This window comes from Amphiura filiformis, chromosome 9 (genome assembly GCF_039555335.1).
Source record: "Amphiura filiformis chromosome 9, Afil_fr2py, whole genome shotgun sequence".
In the NCBI taxonomy this organism is placed as follows: Eukaryota; Metazoa; Echinodermata; class Ophiuroidea; order Amphilepidida; family Amphiuridae; genus Amphiura; species Amphiura filiformis.
This window is the reverse complement of record NC_092636.1, coordinates 33,632,922-33,653,984: the sequence shown is the minus strand read 5'-3', so window position 1 is coordinate 33,653,984 and position 21,063 is coordinate 33,632,922. Positions and strand designations below refer to the sequence as shown.

Genomic DNA, 21,063 nt, shown 5'->3' with positions numbered 1-21,063 from the left:
GAATTCCATGGCATGGTGTTTAGATTTGGTCCCGGGGATTTGGTATCATAATGATTTTTTCTAGGGAAGAGTAGAAGATGATCAAATGCAAGACAAATGTGTTTGATTGGGGAAGGTGTATCACAGGACCGTTTTGGATGAAATAAATTGAATTGGAATGAAGCTGTCGTGTCAATTTGCGATTATGTGGGTGGGGAGTTCAATTTTGGGGCATATTGTAGTGATGATATTGCTTTGGATATTGAATATTGTTGAATTTCGTTATGCAGGGGGGTATATGATGGATAGTATAGAAGAGGATCTACCCCTATGTTGACCAAAAGAAAAGTTTTTATGAATGTATAACGTCTGTGATACATATACATCATAACGTCTGTGATACATATACATCATCTACTTGCTAATACACTGAAAATCTAATAGAGATGAAGGATAAAAGACAATTACAGAACATTCATTCTTCAAAAGTAGCTATATGGGTATACAATGTTTACAAGATAAGAACGTTAATGTTTTGTACATGAACGTAACATCTTTGATACATAGTTGTTAACACACTGAAAATCTGACTAGAGATTTACAATTTGATGATATCCAAAAGAATACTTACTAACTTAGCATTGAAGAATTAAAATAATTACAGAACTTTCATTTGTTAACATACACGTAGCAATGATTAACAATGTTGAAAATACAAACGTAACGTTTTGTTCATAAACATAACATCCTCGACACATCTAGGATCCGCATAATTTGTTGATTAATGTCATAAACAGTCACAAAAGATCTATGGTCTGATCATTTTATCATTTTAAGGGGGACCCGATATTGCATTTGGAAGAACCAGGCTTTTCAATTACTATCAAAACTGCTGGGTACCAAACTTTTGATACAGCTTGTATAGTAATTTGTTCTAATTTCCATGCAAAAGGAGCCAGTTGTTTCATCCTTAAAACAAATAGGCTACACCATAATTTCCAATTACCCCATGCAGATAGATAAGACCTTGGTAAGATAAGCGTGTTAATTGTTATGTCACTATCACTATCTTGATCTTGATAAGATGCCTGACTTTGAAACTTTGGGTACAAAAACTCATACTCTGCAAGTTAGGTCAAATTTTGCACTATGATTGTTTATTTGAGCTTATTGGACTATGCCATTCAGATTAGGCTATTGTAATCCATAGTGTTGGTCACCGTCTATCGGGTTCTAAGAGGCGGTAAACTGGTTACAAAGGTCAAAGTGGTTACAAAGGTCAAAGGTCTCGATTTATTTGGTGTTTTACAAATCCATTAATTTTGTCTTTTAAACAAAGAATATACGCACACCATTTTATCCTGTGCATAACAGAAAACAATAATAAAATAAAATCCAAGCATATTGTGGATTTATTTCTGAGCAAGGGCATAATTTTAGCAAAATAGCACAACAATTGCGGAGTAAATCTAGTAAGACTGAAATTAGAAGCTACTCACAAGTACATGCCTATATTGTGGGACGCCTCCGTAGAGGGCGCCCCAAAAATGAGAAAAAATACGTAACCAGCCAGCATTAACTTAATACGAATAGCAAATATTGTTTTCGGGTGACTTTCTCCATAACTAAGCATTTTTTATTAAAAAAATTCGACGTCACAGATGGATTCGTCAAATGTTTGCCATATATCTTTATATACTTTGACCAAATAATTTTGATGAGGCTATGATCTACGAGGCCCAAAAGTTTCCATAATTCCAGGGTTAAGATTAAGTGTTCAGTTCAACTTGGTCTAAAAGCCTCGGCTTCAAGATCTCAATGTGGTCTCTGTACTATCGCTATTAACTCTTTCGGACTGGCGTGCCTTATGACTTATGAATGTGTTTTTTTTCTTTATACAGTTACAAGTTACGGGTAGATAGCATGCTACTGAAGGAAGAATTTTCAAGTGATATGGATTTTCTTATTCCCTCTATTGAGTCCATCATCATGGCAAGTCGTGGTAAGTTGCCTTTCCCTAAATGAGCATGTTTGAGATCCCAATGTATCCTAATGCTCAACGTGCGAGTTGAGTTGATACATCAACATGTCTCACACGCAAGTAGAATGGGTGTTTGTCAAATAATCCTAATTATCGTGCGAGTTGAGTTGATGCATCAACATGTCTCACACGCAAGTAGAATGGGTGTTTGTCAAATAATCCTAATTATCGTGCGAGTTGAGTTGATACATCAACATGTCTCACACGCAAGTAGAATGGGTGTTTGTCAAATAATCCTAATTATCGTGCCAGTTGAGTTGATGCATCAACATGTCTCACACGCAAGTAGAATGGATGTTAAGAAATAGCATACAATTGTAGCTATTTGCTCCACTATGACTTATTGGATAATGTCAAAGATTTGTATAATATACATACGGTATATACATTTATGTTACAGAGCTGGTTGTATAGCGATTCAAATAATACGTTTTTGTTCGTCTTATCCTTGATAATCTCTTGTCATTTAACAAAAATTAAAAGTTTTTGTTACAAAAATGCCCTAAAACTAACTTTTGCCTTTTTATTTTACAGAACTACTAGGAAGCAAGTCATTGAAAGAAATTCTCTATCTGGTGCTATTGACTGGAAACTTTCTCAACGCAGTAAGTCACCCAACGTTAATATCTATATTCAGTGATTTGCTCATCGGGACGATCGTAAAAATCATCAAAATTCACATTTTGGTACCTTTGTCATTGTCATAAATAAGCTTGCTAGTGGTTCAGCCGAAAGCCGTGTATTTAAGACAGAAATAAGGAATTTACATGAATCTGTAATTTAGATACTGAAGTGACAGTATCTAAATTAGCTACATGTATTCGAATGGGGCTTCAACTTCGTTAATTTTCTTTGTTTTTTGGCAAGTTTTTCATTTCAAAAATACCAAATGACAATTTGAATGACTTATCCTTCACTTTTAAGAAATTTATAAACAAATTTATTTTTTTTACACTTTCGGTGGGATCACTGAATGGGTCTTTAATTTAAGGATTATGTGTAACAACCTAAAACATTCTTGGAAAGACTATTATTCTTTTTGCAAATTTAATAGAAAATCAAAATCAATTTAAGTATTTGTTCAATTTTATATGTTTTGGGTCTTTTTTAATATAAATGCTCAATTAAAAAGAAATCCCCAATCCTTTCTAATTCAAATACAAGGTAGCAGTGGTAATAGTCACATTCATGATCACATTAATGCAGGATTAGTCTCCTTTGATATCATAATTTTCAAGAAATAACTTGCCTAAGTATTAATTTGTAGAATTGAAACGTAACGTTACTTTTTTTTGCTCTTCCTAGGGTGGTTATGCTGGAAATGCAATGGGATTCAAAGTGGCGTCTTTGTTGAAATTAGTGGAGACTAGAGCCAATAAACCTAGGATGAATCTAATGCACTGTGTGGCCGAGGTAGGTATTGCTTATGTTTCAGATTTTTAATTATTTTTCTAACATATTTTGTAGCCTGTCTGTAAATGTGCTGCTACTCTAAATTGATTCATTTGCATCCACTTTATGTTGATTCATTTGTATCCACTTGATGTCAAGAAGTGTTTAAAATACATTGACACATGGTTGATAATATTTTTTGTATAATAAGGCAAATTGCATTTCTCTATTCTGAAGTTTTAATTAACATCACACTTTTGATAAACTGGATGTGGCTCTTATGGCCATGATAGTTCAAGCTATCTTTTGTTGACATTTAAATTAAAAAATTGTTTGTATGAATATGAATACCGGTAATAGTTATTGAATCGCATGCAATGGAAAATTGAACTGATAGTTTATAATGTTTCGTTATGTTTCACCTTACCTAGATGGCAGAGAAGAAGGATAAGACGCTACTGAACTTTCCTGATGAGCTTACACAGCTTGAAGAAGCGTCCAAGTAAGTCTAGTATATTTTTCCAAAACATTCATTTGAAATTATATAGGGCACAACTGAATATTTTTATGTGCTCCATTAATAAATTCATGTACAGAAACACACATTTGAGTGAAACGAATATCCAGGGTATCCAAAAATCTGCCACAAAGTTAGGTAAATCTATCCAAATCCCGGGATCTAATGGATGTGGCAATAGGGAAAACTGTGTGTAAAAGATGTATAGGCTAGACAAACACATGTACCGGGCACTATGGTTTTAGAATCTAGTAAGGCATGAGTATCGCCAGTGGTGTAGCGTGAGTCATCCTAGAGGGGGCACTTGGTCTGATTGGGGGGGGGGTGAAATTGGGCAGAGTCCGTTTTCGGCCATTTTCCTATGGGATTATCTAAACTTCTAAAATGAGATTATTAAGTTTATCTAATATCAGATTAAGCATCTGTAAACGCTAATATCTTTTATGTAATATCGAATTACTTACCAACTTGCTGTTGTATTATCTCTTCCAGATTTTCTTTAGAGCAGCTGACTGGTGACATCAATACTCTCGAAGAGAGAGTGAACACCATCGAAACACATCTTGAGGAAATTTCCGTCGATGAAAGCGCCACCAGCGTCAAACGATATGTGCAAGAAATTGTCAAGGTTGGTTGACTATCTAAAAGAAGTTTCTTCCTTTCCTTTTTGATGTCACTATTCTTCAGTATTCCCTCAGCAAATAATGTGATAATCCACTCTCGTATTCAGCCTCAAATGTCTCATCTTGACATCATGCTTTGTATTGTGTCAGTATACCGATACTACCAATTTCCTGTTATACCTGTTGGGAAATCAGCTACTTAAAATAGGTGTCAGTAGGTTAAAGGATGCAGATATCACAATAACTTTAACAATCGAAAGTATGTTATGTGTAAAAAATGGGAATGATGTTTAATTTTGAGTGTTAGTATTATTTAAATATCGAATACTTACGCAATTGTCCATTGCAAATCACATATCTAATCCATTCTTGTGTCCAGTCTCAAATATGCACTTTTGTAATGCCAAATCTGCCAAAATCCTGTTGAGAAACCAACCACTAGAAAAGGCAGATCAGAAAGTTTCAGAATGTGTTTTAATACACGCTTATCAGCCAAAAGTGTGCAATGTGTTAAAATTGGTAATGTGTTTGATGTTGATTTGTTGAATGTGATAGCATAAATGCCGACTTGCAAGGATTTTGATCAATTGAGTAGGGCAAAGGACACTGATCATTATGCCTTTTGAACATCCTTTTGAATGTCTATACATTGTTTTTTTACAAAATATTTTCAAAATTACATGAGCTTTGTTAATCACTATATACATGGATTGATAAAAACAATAAGATGCAAAGAAAATACAAATCAATGTACATGTATACCTTATGTCCGATATACTTCAAATAAAAGGAATATTTATAAGTGTACTTTGTCCTACATGCTCAGAGCATTTCCTAATTGTAAGAAAATGCCTATCGATTCCGTTCCGCTTATTTCATTTTGTGCACTTTATACTGTCAATTTACTTAAATCGACATCTACAACTTTATCACGTTTTCAGATGTCACGGGAAGATCTTGAAGAGCTCCGAGAAATGATGGAGTTCGTGGATCAGATGAAAGGCAAACTAGCTGATTTCTTCTGCGATGATGTGGAGACATTTAACTTGGAAGAATGTATTCTCACCTTCAAGATATTCTGTGAGAAATTCAAGAAAGCAATAGAGGTGGGTATTAGATGTTTAGTGTGGTCTACCAATGGCATTTTGAAAACAACCTTCAATGTCACGTAGTTATAAAATATCAGCTATTTTTACAATCTGAGAGATGGACTTAAGCGGTTCGGATAATATGTCAATTGATACACTTACCATTTCTCAGTACATGCGTTGCATATTAATGAGTCCTACCATGTCTATTATTGGATCTAGCTTGACAACAAAGCAAAACAAAGACAATTAAGAAAACAAAGCAAACATCGTAATTAAAACTGATACGTTTTAGAGGTACGTTTTAAATGTTAGTCAGTAATTAACCACTCTTGTTTTCAACTTGATGTAAAGTGTAAGTCTATATTTAAATGCACGGTATTATTCTTCAGAAACACCTAACCAGTAAGGCCACATTTTAATACTCAGTATTTTTTATTATTATTAAACAGGAAAACGAAACGCGCCGTGAACAGGAGCAGAAAGCCGAACAGAGACGACAGCAACGTGAAGAACAGAAACGCGTGAAAGACAATCGAAAGTCTTCCTCACGAAGCAGTACCTCATCACAGAGCAGTAGTAGCACAACTGGAGGAAGAATTGTCGATAAATTGCTCGGCACGATTCGCGACGGCTTTTCTTCAAGGAAAAGCCCCGATAGTATTGGTGATGCAACTGATAGTGATTATGGAAGTCGCCCAACATCTCCTGGACCCGATGAAGATACTGGGTCAGGTTTAACAAGAGGCACACCTATGAGGAAATCTTGGCAAAAATTTGACCAATTGAACTCTATAACCGAAAATAGTTCAGCTGCAACTGCAGAAAATGATGACAATAGGAGTGTTTCAAGTGGTGTTAGTTCGCAAGGAACGTGGGGATCAACTGGTAGTCACGATACTTCACCTAGTAACACTATGACCTCAGCAGCAAAAGAGTGAGGTCGCAACAGCGCCCACGATCTGCTGACGATGATTCCTTATTTGATATGTTGTTACAAGGAAACGAGGAAGAAGCTTTGGAGAAATTTGAAAGTTTCAAACGCGAAGGAAGCCTTCGTCGTAGTGGTCGTAGACAATCACGGAGATATACCGACGTAGTATCAGCGGATACTCGTGAACGTACAGAGTCTCCTTTGAACTCACCAATGATGACACGGAAATCTAAAAGTGTTGATCACACTGATGGTGGGAAAGATATCACCTCACCAGTTAGCATACCCAATGGTGGGTTAAGAAGACATCGCTCAGTGTTGGACAGTCCACAGGATAGTATTGCTTTGAGAGCAATAGCAAGACGAGAACGTAATAAAGAATCTTTTTCGGACGTTAGCAGTACATCACCAATTGAATCCACAAGTAAATCACTGTTGCCTGTCAGAGGACTAAGAAGAAGTCAGAGTGATTCGGGTGGTGTGGGTGATGCTTTGAGGGACAGGGAATCAAGTGATATATCCTATGCCTCAAACGAGAGTCGTTTGGGTAGTTTCAATGATATGGACTCACCGAAAACTGAGAAAAGCGATATAAATATCAGCAGTAAAATAGGTGACTTTTCACATGAAAATAGTAATGCTTCAGTAGGTTCAGATACTAATCGAAGTGTATTTGCTTCCACGTCTCCCAAATCGCGGTGCCGGGCGAATCGGAGAAAAAATAGTTCAGACGAAACGCAAAATGACAGTGCCTTTATTGACAATACAAGACTGGGTGACACCAGCACATCTGATTGTGATCGCGTGGTGACACCAAGTTGTGTGTCTGTACCTGTTAAAGACGACGAAGTAACGGTGGAAGAAAAAGTGACAAATTGGCAGAATAAACTTCAACATGTTGATGTTGAAGCTGCTCTTGACACTGTTGAAACAACTCTTGTTGATAGAGAGCGCAAAAATAGGGAACATATACATGATATAAACAATTCAATGGATGAAAGTACGACCAGCCATCAAAGTAATTACAGGTCACGGCATCGCAGATGGAGAACGGTTGATGGTGAACTAGACACGCAAAAATCACGCGAGGAAAGAACAGAAAGGAGAAAATCGCAAGACATATATAAGGACCATGAAACATCTGTGTTTCTTGATAGGCCAATCAATGCCCATTTGGCAGTGGAAGGAATGTCTTTAGTACAAGAATATCGTGATAGAATTAATCAAGATCGACGTGCCATAGAGGAAATAATGGCCGTTGGTCCAGTCAAAGATATAGATAGACCACGTGGTTTGAAAGCAATACAACTTAAGCGTGCACAAAGTATGCCACCTCAACATAAACCGGTTGTTGATGAAGATCCATGGGACTCCATTGATAGACAGCAGGTTGAAATTCGTCGTGACATTATTGATATGAAGGTTCGCGCCACAACTCCTGAAAGAGAATCAGTTAGTAGTAACCCAAGTATTCAGGCTCCGCGGTCAAAGTCACCAGACTCTAAAAACACAGTGTATCAACTTGCAGATGCTGACGTTTATATTTTACGTGAGAACAAAACGGGAAAATGCAATGAAGATTCCTCTGAGGTATCTGCCAAAACGTCATTAGCGAATCGCACCAATGCAAATTTGTCGCCTCCAATTTGTGATGTCAATGATAATACCATTCCCCTTTCTCGAGCATCCAAGGAGAATGGCTCTCCTAAACCAAGGAACCTTAAATCGGTTGCACAACCTATTAAGTCTGAAAATGGTCCTGAATTGAGAAAACCGCGAGATTTGAACAACCTTGCGAAACCGGGTGTGGCGAAACCACGTTTAACAAAATCTATCAGCACGCCTTCTTCTATGTCTTCGAATGCTAAATCTCCAAGATCATCAGGGAGATCTTTGTTACGACCAAACAATGGTTTATCCAGCAGTGGAAGAAGCACGCCGACTAGTGGAAGAAGCACACCAACTAGTCTTAATAGAACTATTGAAGCAACAAAGAGGTCGCCGAGACAAAGGACTTCTAGTGGTGATTCGTCAGATTTGAAACCAGATAGAAGGAGAAGTGATTCAAATTCATCTAATGTATCAAGTGTGAGCAGCACGGGCACACAAGGAAGTAGAACACCACGGGCAGCAAGTATAAAAAGTAGAGCTGATTCGGCATCGTCAAATGTAAGTCGAACTAGCTTGGCTTCTGAAAGAAATGCTCGTCTAAATACGCCCAGAGGAAGTGTTAGTTCTGTCAAATCCTCAGGTTCAACAACTTCAATACCAAAACAAGGCGCTTCAAAACTGAAACCATCAACTGGAACTTCTGTGAACAGATCACCGCGCTCGCAACCATTTGCAAGGAATGCTCCAGAACGCAAGACAATGCCTGCACGATCTAATGTAACAGGTAGCATCACCAATCGTGGAGGAAAAGCTCGTACTTCGGCCCGTGCAACACTAGAACAGTCTGATAAAAACTCAAACTCAAGTATAAGATCCCCTAGCTCGAATGACAAGAAATCATCAACTAGTTCGAGTATCGTTAATGAGAAGAAGCCATCAACTACTACCGCAAGTATTCAGAGACCAAATAGCCTCGCATTAAACAGTAAAACTAATCGTACTACGGGTAAAACTATTCGACAACAGCTCAAAGAAGATGTAGCTGCCAAAAGGGAACTCAGAGATAATGCAGATACAGATGATGCTAGTTCAATGAGTAGCCTTGGCGATGCACTGGATAAAGAAAAGACTGAAAAGAAACGCACGAGAACTATTGGTCAAAATGGCACCACTAAAGCTTCACCACTTGTGCGAACCGCCCCTGTCAGAAGAACTGCCTCAAGGAGTAATACTGCATCCCCGCGAATTACCTCTCGCAACGGTCTTGCTAAATCGTCATCAAAACCTATTGGATCGTCTTCAAATACGCGAAATTCACCTCCGAATACGAACGTCCGGTCAACATCATCTACAACTGGTGCCCGCGTAAAGAAGACACAGACAGGAATTCGAAAAGCGGAAAATGTCGACAAATCAGACGTATCAGTCAATGATATCCAGTGCAATTTTGATGATACACTTAATGAAAATGCGGGACAATCTCAAGACAAAACACCAACTAGTGTAGATCCACGACTTCCATACGTTCCTCTTGTGCGCAGTAATTCAGATCCCGATTTACTTAAGAGCACCATGTCTACATCAGATAGCAATCTTCAGAGGGAGCCGGACATAAAATCTAGTTTACATCGAGCATCAACGATGTCTCTTCCACCCGACGCGCGAAAGCGTGGACCACCTCAAAGTTTAAAAGCAATGAGAGCTAAGCCTAGTAGATTGAGTAAATTCATTCGTAAGCTATCAGGGCAGAGATCACATGGATCAGGTGATAAAAGGCCTGATTCTATTGCTGAATCGTATGAGGACTCTCATGTGGATCTTATTGACGTAGAGGAAGACATTCAAGAGATAATACGCAAACCACAAAGCGTATCCGCATCTACCAAAACAAAGGTTGCACCAATTAAAGAAACCAAAGCATCCAGACTAACAGCGCCCACTGCGTCGTCTTTAAGACGGTCTAAAAGTGCGGCGGCAACATCAAAAACGGGACAGACTAAAAACGCAACTCAGCAACATGGTTTCCGACCAAGGTTTGGTTTTGGAAGTGGACACTACGAAAAATCTACAACTGCAACTAAGTCACAAAGATCTGCATCTGGAAAATAACTAGCCAGTAGCGAAAATATTGAAAATTCAGAGTTCACTTGCCATGTCAGGTTCAGCTTATTTTCTTTTTTTTTAATTGCATAAACTTTTTACTATTAAGAAATATAACAGCATTTTAAATAATAGCAGAATTTTAATTGAGATACATCATATATCTTGTCCATGTGCAACATTTTAAAAACGGGTAATGTACTTTTTATTAAAGTATTCAGAAATTCTATTGTGGTCATAATTCGTTGTAATTTTCACATATTGACGAACCCAAAATAACTGTAAACCGTCGCTTTGTATTATTCTGACTATAGAGGGCGTGACGTTATATAGTAATCTTGTATCTTCGATATTATGCGAAAGTTACGACACTATGGGCCGACACTAGATATGAGGATAGAGATGATGAAATTAAAACTGTGTTAGCTGGTTGGTGTATGTATGTCATGGTGGTACTTATTATCTGAACTGATGCCAAATTTAAAAGCCAGTAAAGCTCCCGTGAAACTATACTTCAAAATATAGTCTTCTTACGCGCATGCTTTAGTTAAAGGCTATAACTTCGATGCATTTCAGAGGATATAAGTGGTCATAAAGACTAGTTATCGGTATCACATAGAATTGTGTCAATTTGCTTTTCAGTTTAATTAATTTGACAGTTATTTTGCCAAAAATACGACGCAAATACTTTATAAAAGAATAGAGTTAGTCATTTGGTTAATTACTAAAGTTTAAAAGCCAGCTATACACCCGTGAAACTATGACAATTCGTGGTCTTCGTACGTGTGCTTGCTAATTTAGGTTTACTTTGGTATAATTATTTCAGATGATAAAGAGTTTTTATATGTTGGGGTGCACCCAATCCACGTAAATGTATAGCGATATAGGTTACACCTATATTGGTACATTACAAAAGTATTATAGTAAATATTATTGTTTTAGACTATTATATGGCACTCTTGCAACATCACGAATGTTCTTTGATTTTAAGAAAAAAAATGATTAAGGACCGTTCACGAACACTTGCTAGGGGGCCTGATGCAAAAGGGGGGCCTCAAAATTTTTGACCCTCCTAAGTGGGGGGAGGGCTGAAAAAAAATACCACAATTTTTCCTGGGAAAATTAAGTTTATATGCTTTTCTATGGGGTTGACCCATAATTTTCATGTCAAAAAGGGGACTGGGGGGCTGAAATTTTTGAGATCTGTAAAGGGGGGGGGGCGTAAAAAATTCGCGATGAAATGTTTTTGCATCATGCCCCCTCCCTAACAAGTGTTTGTGAACGGTCCCTAAACAAGTACAATACTTTACAAGGAATGGCAAATGTTTATTACTATGTCAAAGCTATGCAAATGTTTTAACATATCATCACTGATACCGAGTTTTGTGATTGTCATTGTGGTTGTAACCATATGATAGGAGAGGAAGCGCGAGGTGCTTCACCATGTACAGCATGACAGTAACACCATCAGCATGTCTGTTTTGTAGCTTTGTACACACACCCCTACGTATTTGAATTTCTCCCGTGTGTAACAAAGAATAATTTTAATAGCTCCAGTAGTTTTATGTATTTTGGTGTTACGAATTATTTTGTTTTCGTAAACCTCGTTATTTTTATTGTATTGTAAATAGAGATATGTTATAAATATTATTATATTCTAACTATTACTAATGCTTTTAGTATTTGTATTCAGAGGGATCATAGAGCAAGTATTATACTGGTCGCAAAGTCGTCAGTAAATATGTTCTAATTTATTTTATCACAACTGTTGTCCATTAATAGCGCTTTAAGAGCGAGAGATAAAATAGTTTCTAGCTTTAATCAGAAAGATGACGATGGATTCAGACATGAATGCCAAATCCTTTTCCAATTATATCGTTGTAATTTCTATTAATGAATAGTAGGTTACTATAAACCGTTCTAATGAAGCGCCTCCCGCGATCCGCTGAGCGCGGATAGCGAACATGACAAAAACGACTTTGCACTGCAAAAAAAACACCAACACCCCAAATTAAGCAATGTCGCCCTCTATGATAGGATGGATAACCTTTACTTTTCGGCAGTATGAGAAAACGACGATACAACGATATAGGTAGGCAAATTGAGAAAGACAGAAGTAGATTATAAAGAATAGATTAACTATAATGTCTAAGGAATAATATGTTATATTCCATATCTTCCATTTATAGAAAGACGCTATTTCCCCGATTAATATCGTCAATTTTTGTTTTGAATTGGTTTTGCTTAGATGCATTTTAGCATGTTTTAAAGTAATATAATGTCTTTCATCAAAACTAATGTTCAAATGATATGCACGAATGAAAATTGAGCATGCGTGCATAACATATTTTACAATGTGTTAAAGTACTAGCATGGATGCAGAAAAAAGGATACGTATTTTTGAAACTGCTATAGGCCTACTGAACGTTTTTTGCAAAAATATCATGGACAAATTGTCATTATCATTGTTCTTTTTGTATTCATTTATTTATTAAAGTTGTTTTGTATGATACTAAAATAACGTACTGTATTTATACTTGTAAAATATGTAATTAAATTACTATACAAATGTGATACATAAAGTAAACTATACTGTCACCATGGTAACCATCATGCAGCAATAACCAAATGAGGACAATAATAGATATTACACATTGGGCTATTCCATGAAATCCACACAACCTCTATGGAAGACATAACCTTAATATCCCGCACAGGGAGTGTAGTTCACAAACGGAACCACTCCTTCAGGTATTCCCCATTTTACCTTAATATCCCGCACAGGGAGTGTAGTTCACAAACGGAACCACTCCTTCAGGTATACCGCATTTTACCTTAATATCCCGCACAGGGAGTGTAGTTCACAAACGGAATCACTCCTTCAGGTATACCCCATTTTAAAATTCACACCCCCTGTATGGAAGATTAAGCTCAGGTCTTCCATCCAGGGTGTAAGAAATTTAAATAGAACAGCCCATTGTTACAGCTGATGGCTAATCGTTATTGTGATATTGAGCAACAAGTTCCTTGTGAAAATGTTTTATTCTAAGTTGTCAGTTTCTCATATTCCTCAACCTTCACAAGAAAGATAAAAAATACTTTTTGATAGAATAACCTCTGCCGCAGACTGTCCTCTTGCAGTCACTATTTATAACAGTAAAGCTATATTTGGGTATAGCCATCTGCTTGAGTGGATAAATGTTTCTTATTTGTTTTACATAACAATGTGTCACGCATTCCTGTCAAATGTATATTTTGATATTATATTGTAAACGTATTGTCAAACATTAATGTCATGTACTTTGTACACCTACACGGAGGTTGGTAGCCGTGTATGAAAAATACTGTCAAAATTATATTCATGTTTGCAAAAATATGATAAAAGTTAATAAAAATGAATTAATACAATGTATATCGGGTTCCGTTATATTATTTGTTTCATTTATTGTGTTGCAAAAAAAAAACCCAAAAAACACCCCAAAACAACAAGAACAACAAAAAGCAAACCACCAAAAAAACAACAACAACAACAGACAAATAAAAATTACAATAGGTCAATTATAAACATACCCAGAGTGGAAAAGCTCACTTTCCAAAAGAGTGAGAAGAGTGCAAGTCACTAAAAAGAGTGTAAACCACTCCAAAAAGAGGAAAACAAAATCACCTACCTTTTCAAGGAGTCTTATAAGGTATTATAATGTGGTTCTTTGAAAGAGTTCATTCCCTTTGGAGTGATTTTCACTCTTCTCACCAATTTGGAGATTCGGTTTTTCACTCTTTTACATTAAGAGTAGGGATGACCAATGAACCATCAACTTGATTAGAACACTCCCATAGACATGCAGGGAGCTCAACTGTGCACTGCTTGCACAGACATTTCTAAATTGAGCTCATTCTTTTATTTTTCATAATTTTTCTGTAAAAATTGGAGATGTTAATGCCAATTATGTTTTGTAACTATCCTGCAAATTACAGCATCATAACTTATTTGGTTTTTCTGTAAGTGTGAGTCAAAATTGGTCAATCGCCACAGTGCGCTTAATTGCCAGTGGCCCAGTGCAGCACTGCTCAGAATGGCACAAAATATTCAGATGAAAAGATCAGGTGAACACCTTGACCTACTGAGCTGTAATTTGGCAGAGTTGTTGTTATTACCTCTATCATACCCTCTGTAAAAAGGAAAAAAACGGACAAGTAGATCTCGAGTTAAAAATTAAATCACCAGCTTCCCTTTGGAATTTCCAAACACCTTTCGAATCATGTTAAATAGACACCTTTCTGAACATAAATGTGAAGTTTCATGCTCATTTGTTGTATTATTCACCTGATCTCAACCCTAAACATTTTCTTATATTTATACCATCTGCACTGACTTGCTGCTATACACGCACAGGAGCTGTACTTTTAAAATACGCGCCTAATCAATAATGAGTCTTTCACTCCATTGTTAAAGTACTGTGCTCTCTGTAGCATATGGAGTGACCAAGCCCTGGATGTGATGGTTTTGTAGCACATGACAGTATTCATTCATGCCTATCAAGGTCTGTTATTAGCCACTTGCTGAATGGCTGGGTATTATCAGCTATCAAAGAGATACCTTATGCTGCTGCCAATCACAATAGAGGTTAAACATTTTGTTAAAACCCCAGAAGTGATATCAGGATAAAGCTGTGCATGTTGGTACTTGATTGTTTGGATTCCTATGTTGAAAATCCCTTGTAGTACATTAGTATTTTTCTTATGTGTAGTGTATATTGTTGTGGAAAAAAAGTTCACCTGGACTTTTGATTTTGTGCCACTTTGGCCATTATGGATGATTTTTGGCAAATGTTTTCTAAAAGCATGATTTGAGTGCCTCGGTTTGAAGAAATACTTAATGCTATTGACTAGTAAAGTGCCATTTCATAAGAAACCCCTTTGATACTTTCACAATATGCTTGTTTCATGTTTGCATATATATTAAAATAAAGAAATATAAAAAGGTAAATATATGCTTATACCAACATTGCTATATTTAGACTTTGTCAATTTATTTCGTTCCAATGACCGGTCAGAATGGGAAACTTTGAAATTCATAATTCGAAAAGTTTTTGACCGATTTTGACCATTTAACCACCAAAATACTTCTGTTGATGAGTTCTTTCCAGAAAACAATCTTTTGTAGCAAAAGGGGCAACATGAAATTATGATGGTCATCCCTATTAAGAGAGTACTTGCTCATTCAATCTCCACGCAAAGGCGTAGCAAGCAGGGGGACAGAGTCCATGGGCCCCGAGGGTTCAGGGGCCCCGCACAAAAGCGAAAATTAAAATAGGTCTGAAATTTTTTTTTTTTTCGCGTGCTTTGCGCGCAAATGTCCTAGTAACATCGGAAGAAAATATGTTAGTCCCCTCTATATACCGTAAACGTTCGCCTAATGGCGGTATGGAGTTCATGGAAATGAGAGAGCGCCATCCCTGTAAAAGCCGACTATTATCACTGATCATTAAGGGTACGTGTAGTTAAAGGATGAAACCTATCGACACAATGAGCAAGATCGAACAAACTTGTTCATGATAATGCGGTAATCATTCACCTCATACGTTGTGGCCCAGTGAGCAGAGCATTAGACTATAGTGCGAGGATAAAGAGAACTTGTGGAGAAGTTTGATGGTTCGAATCCCATGTAGTAATTTCTGATAGATTATGATGTCTGTCAATGTTTTTTTTTCTGATTTGAGAAAATTTTATTCTCTATTTTTTGATTTTATCTTTAACATTGTTTATATAATTTTATTATTTTATCTTGTATGTGTCTTTTTTCATGATTCTTTGTTTTTTCGTTTCATTTTAGAGTAACTCAGTCCATTCAATCAAATGTTGTAATGAACCTATTTGATTGTATAGGCATTTGTTATGTGTGTGAGACGAACTGTCGCGTGCGACAAGTCTTTCAATTCGCGCGAGTTTATTTATTTATTTTATTTATTTATTATTTATTTTATTATTTTATTTTATTTATCAGTGGTCATAAGAGGTATATCAATTTATTCGAAATGGGGGGTCCCAAATAAACGGGGTCATAAAGTCTTGGAAAGAATAATAGCAGGGGGTCATAAAATGTTTTATGACTAAAATGTAGGGAGTCACACGATGACCATAGAAAGTGTGTTATTTTATTCAAAAAGACTGATTTCAATACAATTTTGGGGTTTGGGATCATAAATGTTTTGTTGCCGAAATAGGGGGTGCGCAATTTTATTGACGCACACTTTTTGTAAATTTGGGACCCCCTTCCGAAAAAAATGATAGCCCTCTAAGAGGATTCAAAAGATAACCTCTGCCCCAATAATCCCTAGCTATATTCGTTTGAAACTGTTCCACGGGGATGTATCATAAATGACCTATAGAGTGTATGCAATAAACCAGCCGGAACGGTATAACAATTGAGATGGCAGCCATGTTGGAGGACAGTTCTAAAATAGCTTAAGATGACAGAGGGACAGGTCTCTAGATCGATTCCACATCCATTCATACCTATCACCTGTTTTAATGTATTATCATGCGATTTGCCCCGTGGCACCTTATGGAGGACAGAATTTTATTTAAATGAGGATGACTCTGTCATGAGTGACGTCGTATTGCATACCCTCTATAGTCATCAAATGATATAAATAAAATTTGAATGAGTGAACGAACAAAATCATACAACGACCAACTGAATAGAGGCTGTGCATATGACGTATCATCCCGTAAATCTAGTGGCGGACTACTCAAATGCATTCAATAAAAGCATGATTGCATCTACCGCAACAGTTCGTCTCACACACATAACAAAATGCACTACGATCAAATAGGTTGATGACAACATTTGATTGAATGGACTGCACTGCGCCATGATTACGGGGAAGAAACCGGTTCAAATCTTTTGTTTGGAGCCAATCGATAAACGCAAGGCCTCTATAGCTATCATTGAATACTGGCTAGGATTACACCACACACTGAGAACATGTTATAAGGCGCTTTAGCTGGGCAGATTATTGACTTATATGGCCACAATTGTGCATTTAGTGATACAAGCACCAAAATTGGTACAGACACTCCCTTTGGGTCACTTTATACAAAAACAACGTTAGCCAAATTAAAATCCAACATGGCCGCCATTTTTTCAAGATGGCCGCCACTGAATGACACATATTAATGTTATAAAGAATTTATTGGTCATACAAGCTCCAAAGGTTGCAACTAACCTTTCTTTGTGTCCCTTATCAAGCAGAAATACAAAACACTTAAATAATCCAAAATGGCGTCTGTTTTTTTCAAGATGGCGGCTATTTATTCCTAGATGGTCGCAACTGAATGACATATATTGATGTTACAACAATTAATTGGTCATACAACCACCAAAATTTGCAGTTATCCTCTCCTTTTGTATCTTGTCACGAAGAAATAAAAACCACTTAAAAATCCAAGATGGCCGCCATTTTATACAAGATGGCCGCCATTGAATAACAAATATTAATGTTACAAAGAATCCGCAGCCGACTGATGATGATGCATTGCTGAGGGCAAGTTCCTCCTTAGTTACGACTACCGGATCGACTGTATCCATATCGTCGATTTTGTTTGCAAGGAAATGGAAGAGTTCTGTATTGTTCTCAGCACCACGCATCCTGAACCGTCTTCTGGCTCCTGTTCCTCGCTTCAATCTTATTTCAGACTTTAAGCTTGATGGCAGGTAGACGTCAAAGACATTGTCTGTTATCTTGTACTTGGCAGACAGTGCTTGTACATTTGGGATGACAGTTACTCTGACATATTCGTCAAATGTGGTGTACCTTAGGGCAGACAATTTATCAATGCTGATCCATCAACAACGATAGCCTCTACTTCTGGCTCTTTGTCTGGTAACACCACTTGAGATTGACGAATGTCAGTAAGGCCAGATTTCGGGCACGTGTATAGCCTTCTGTTGTCACTCAAAGGAGCAGGAACTGGCTGGTTTTCATATTTGAAGAACTCGTTTATATCATACTGCCTGCGTTGGCATGATATGAAGAGCTGTGAGAAGATATTGCAGTCTGGCTTTCTGCTTGGAATCAGTGGCAGCACGTTCCTTGAGTGAAGAAGCTAATTGTGTTCTTTGTGATGGATGTATAGAACAAGTCTTGTTCTTGGCTCTCTAGTCCATTGATAAAGTCACAAAATCTCTCAGTGCCCCTTTCATAATATTTGCCAAGTAGTTCATGAACACTAGGTTGTGCAATGTCCTTTATGTTAAGAGCCAGTCATTTGACTCCTCCTGGAAAGGATTGCCCATGTCTTGAAGAACTTCGGTTAGGTTCCAAGCTTGGTCAAGGAACTATTGTTGTACTTTCATTGTTTGATCATGGTGGCTGGTGTTTACTGTTGCATTTTTAGCCTCTGATGTTGCTTCATATTCAGAAACCAGGTGAGGGACTTCAGTGTCAGCGACCATCCACCTTCTGAGGGCTGATGGATCCTCAGTCACACCAATTGCTAATACCGTCACCTTCAATAACAGCATTGACTTGTTCATGATCATCGTCTCAACCGAGAAGTTCCGATATGATTTCCATTCCGAAACTCATTGGCTGCTTCAGGACGGCGTTGCTCAAGGGTCACCATATCATATCATAAACTGTATCCAACATGCATAATTGAAATTATTGTTAGCAAAGAAGTATGGTATCAGTACTGTCCGGGCTCTGACATTTCCTTCTTGCCAGTCTCCGAAACTGATTACGTATTTTCTGTTCTCAAGTGTTTCCCTAGAGTTTATAGTTATTGTATACTGTCTTCGTTAGTCTATAAAGACCCACAGCTGTTATTTGATGTGGGTCTTTATAGACGCGGTCTTGTGATGCTTGAAGCTGACAAGAAAGACCCTGAATTACCAGGCGATGCCACCCCAGCTTTACAAAGTGCAAAGATGAGATCAAATGGATCGGAATGCAGCCATCTCGATGTGTAATCCTTCGAACATGATCACAAACTTGTATTCACCGTAATTCTCAGACCAGGACCATTGAATCTGCCTGACAATGGGGTTGATCATGAAGCAACGGCAAGAGTGATGTGATACTAACTTCAAACTGCTTACTTCTAAGCCATCTTGATAATGACAGCCATCTTGAAAATTGGACCCACCTTGTAGATACAAGTTGTTGATTCTTGTCTCGATAGGTTCAAGGTTCTGTATTACCCTAAGATACTTTGTAATATGATTATGCATACATTGTATGTGTCACATTATGAAGGCCATCTTGAATTATCAAGTGGCTAATGATTATTTGTAATGTTCATGATGATGGACCCAAAGCGACGTTCATTTCTCATTTTGGTCCTTGTATATCCTTTTGATCTTCGGTTATATCAATATTTGGCCTTCAATGGCGGCCATCTTTAAAAATGGCGGCCATCTTGGATTTTTAAGTGGCTGATATGTTGTTATCGACCCATAGGAAGGCCCAAAGAACAGTTAAATCCAATTTTTTGTGCTTGTATTGCAACTTTATCCACCACAACATTAATATCCATCATTTGACGGCGGCCATCTTGAAAAATGGTGGCCATGTTGGATTTTAATTTGGCTAACGTTATTTTTGTATTTAGTGACCCAACAGAAGCATGTGTGCCAATGTTGGTGCTTGTATCACCAAATGCACAATTGTGGTAATAATCTGCCCAGCTACTTTGGAAGGCACACAATTATACCCCAATTCGCTACTTGCACGGTTCCGCCATTATGCACTATGTGCGGGGAGAGCCTCGAACTGGCAGCATACATGAAAGGAAGAATTATGTAACCTTACACAGAACGTTATGACTAGTTCAATTCCCATTCATGTATGCTGCCAGTTCGAGGCTCTCCCCGCACATAGTGCATAATGGCGGAACCGTGCAAGTAGCGAATGGCTTTCCATATTATGTGCACTCATCAACTATTCAGTATCGAAGCCCAGTATCGAAGTTACGTAATGTTACTATGTCAACGTGATCACGCGCTTAAGTAATGAACCACGATCGAAACAATCAGTACACAAAAAAGGCATATACCAAAATAGCGTGATCGTAAGGCTGCGTTCACATAGAAGTATACTATTCGGGTATACGGTGCACGTTTTGCAGGTGCACGCGTATAGCTCAAATCGAGCAAGGCAATTTCATAGTACCGGGTCACATAAGGCTACGATCGCATAGAAGTATACTATTCGGGTATACGATGCACGTTTTGCAGGTACACGCGTATAGCTAAAATCGAGCCGGTAATTTCATAGTACCGGGTCACATAAGAGCCATTCGAAAAGGCCGTATACCTGCGCATGGTATAGTATAGTGGGAATCGTGCATGTTCGATTTTAGTGCAGCGTATACCGTCCTAATTTTAAAAACCTAAACCATATGTGGGTAAATTCATTTTTTAATAGATGCACTATCTAATTCTGCACATTATGACACCTCATTGAATGCAATGTGACCTCAAGAAGTAAAGTTACAAGCATTTGATAAGACGAAGAAAATGGGTAAACTGACATACTCGCTATTCGCTATACGAAATACGCTCATTCGATCAGTCTGAGTTCACATAGTATACTCCTATATGAACTCAGCCTGATCGAATGAGCGCATTTCGTATAGCGAATACCGTATACCGTATACTTCTATGTGAACTCAGCCTAAGCCTTAGTATAAATGGGTAAACTGACATACTCGCATACTAGTATACTTCTATGCGATCGTAGCCTTATGTGACCCGGTACTATGAAATTGCCTTG

At 37.5% G+C, this 21,063-nt stretch overlaps 1 protein-coding gene across 1 annotated transcript in view; it reads left to right on the top strand.

Moving 5' to 3' along the window:
- LOC140160901 (uncharacterized) overlaps positions 1-11,207 on the top strand; it is a 115,385-nt gene extending 104,178 nt beyond the window's left edge. Inside the window, 8 exon segments of the mRNA XM_072184236.1 lie at positions 1,881-1,981; positions 2,555-2,625; positions 3,326-3,433; positions 3,844-3,914; positions 4,422-4,557; positions 5,494-5,658; positions 6,093-6,566; positions 6,569-11,207. Of these exon segments, the coding sequence (XP_072040337.1) occupies positions 1,881-1,981; positions 2,555-2,625; positions 3,326-3,433; positions 3,844-3,914; positions 4,422-4,557; positions 5,494-5,658; positions 6,093-6,566; positions 6,569-10,294 (4,852 nt within the window). The 3' untranslated portion in view covers positions 10,295-11,207.
- Positions 11,208-21,063: the final 9,856 nt, after the last annotated feature.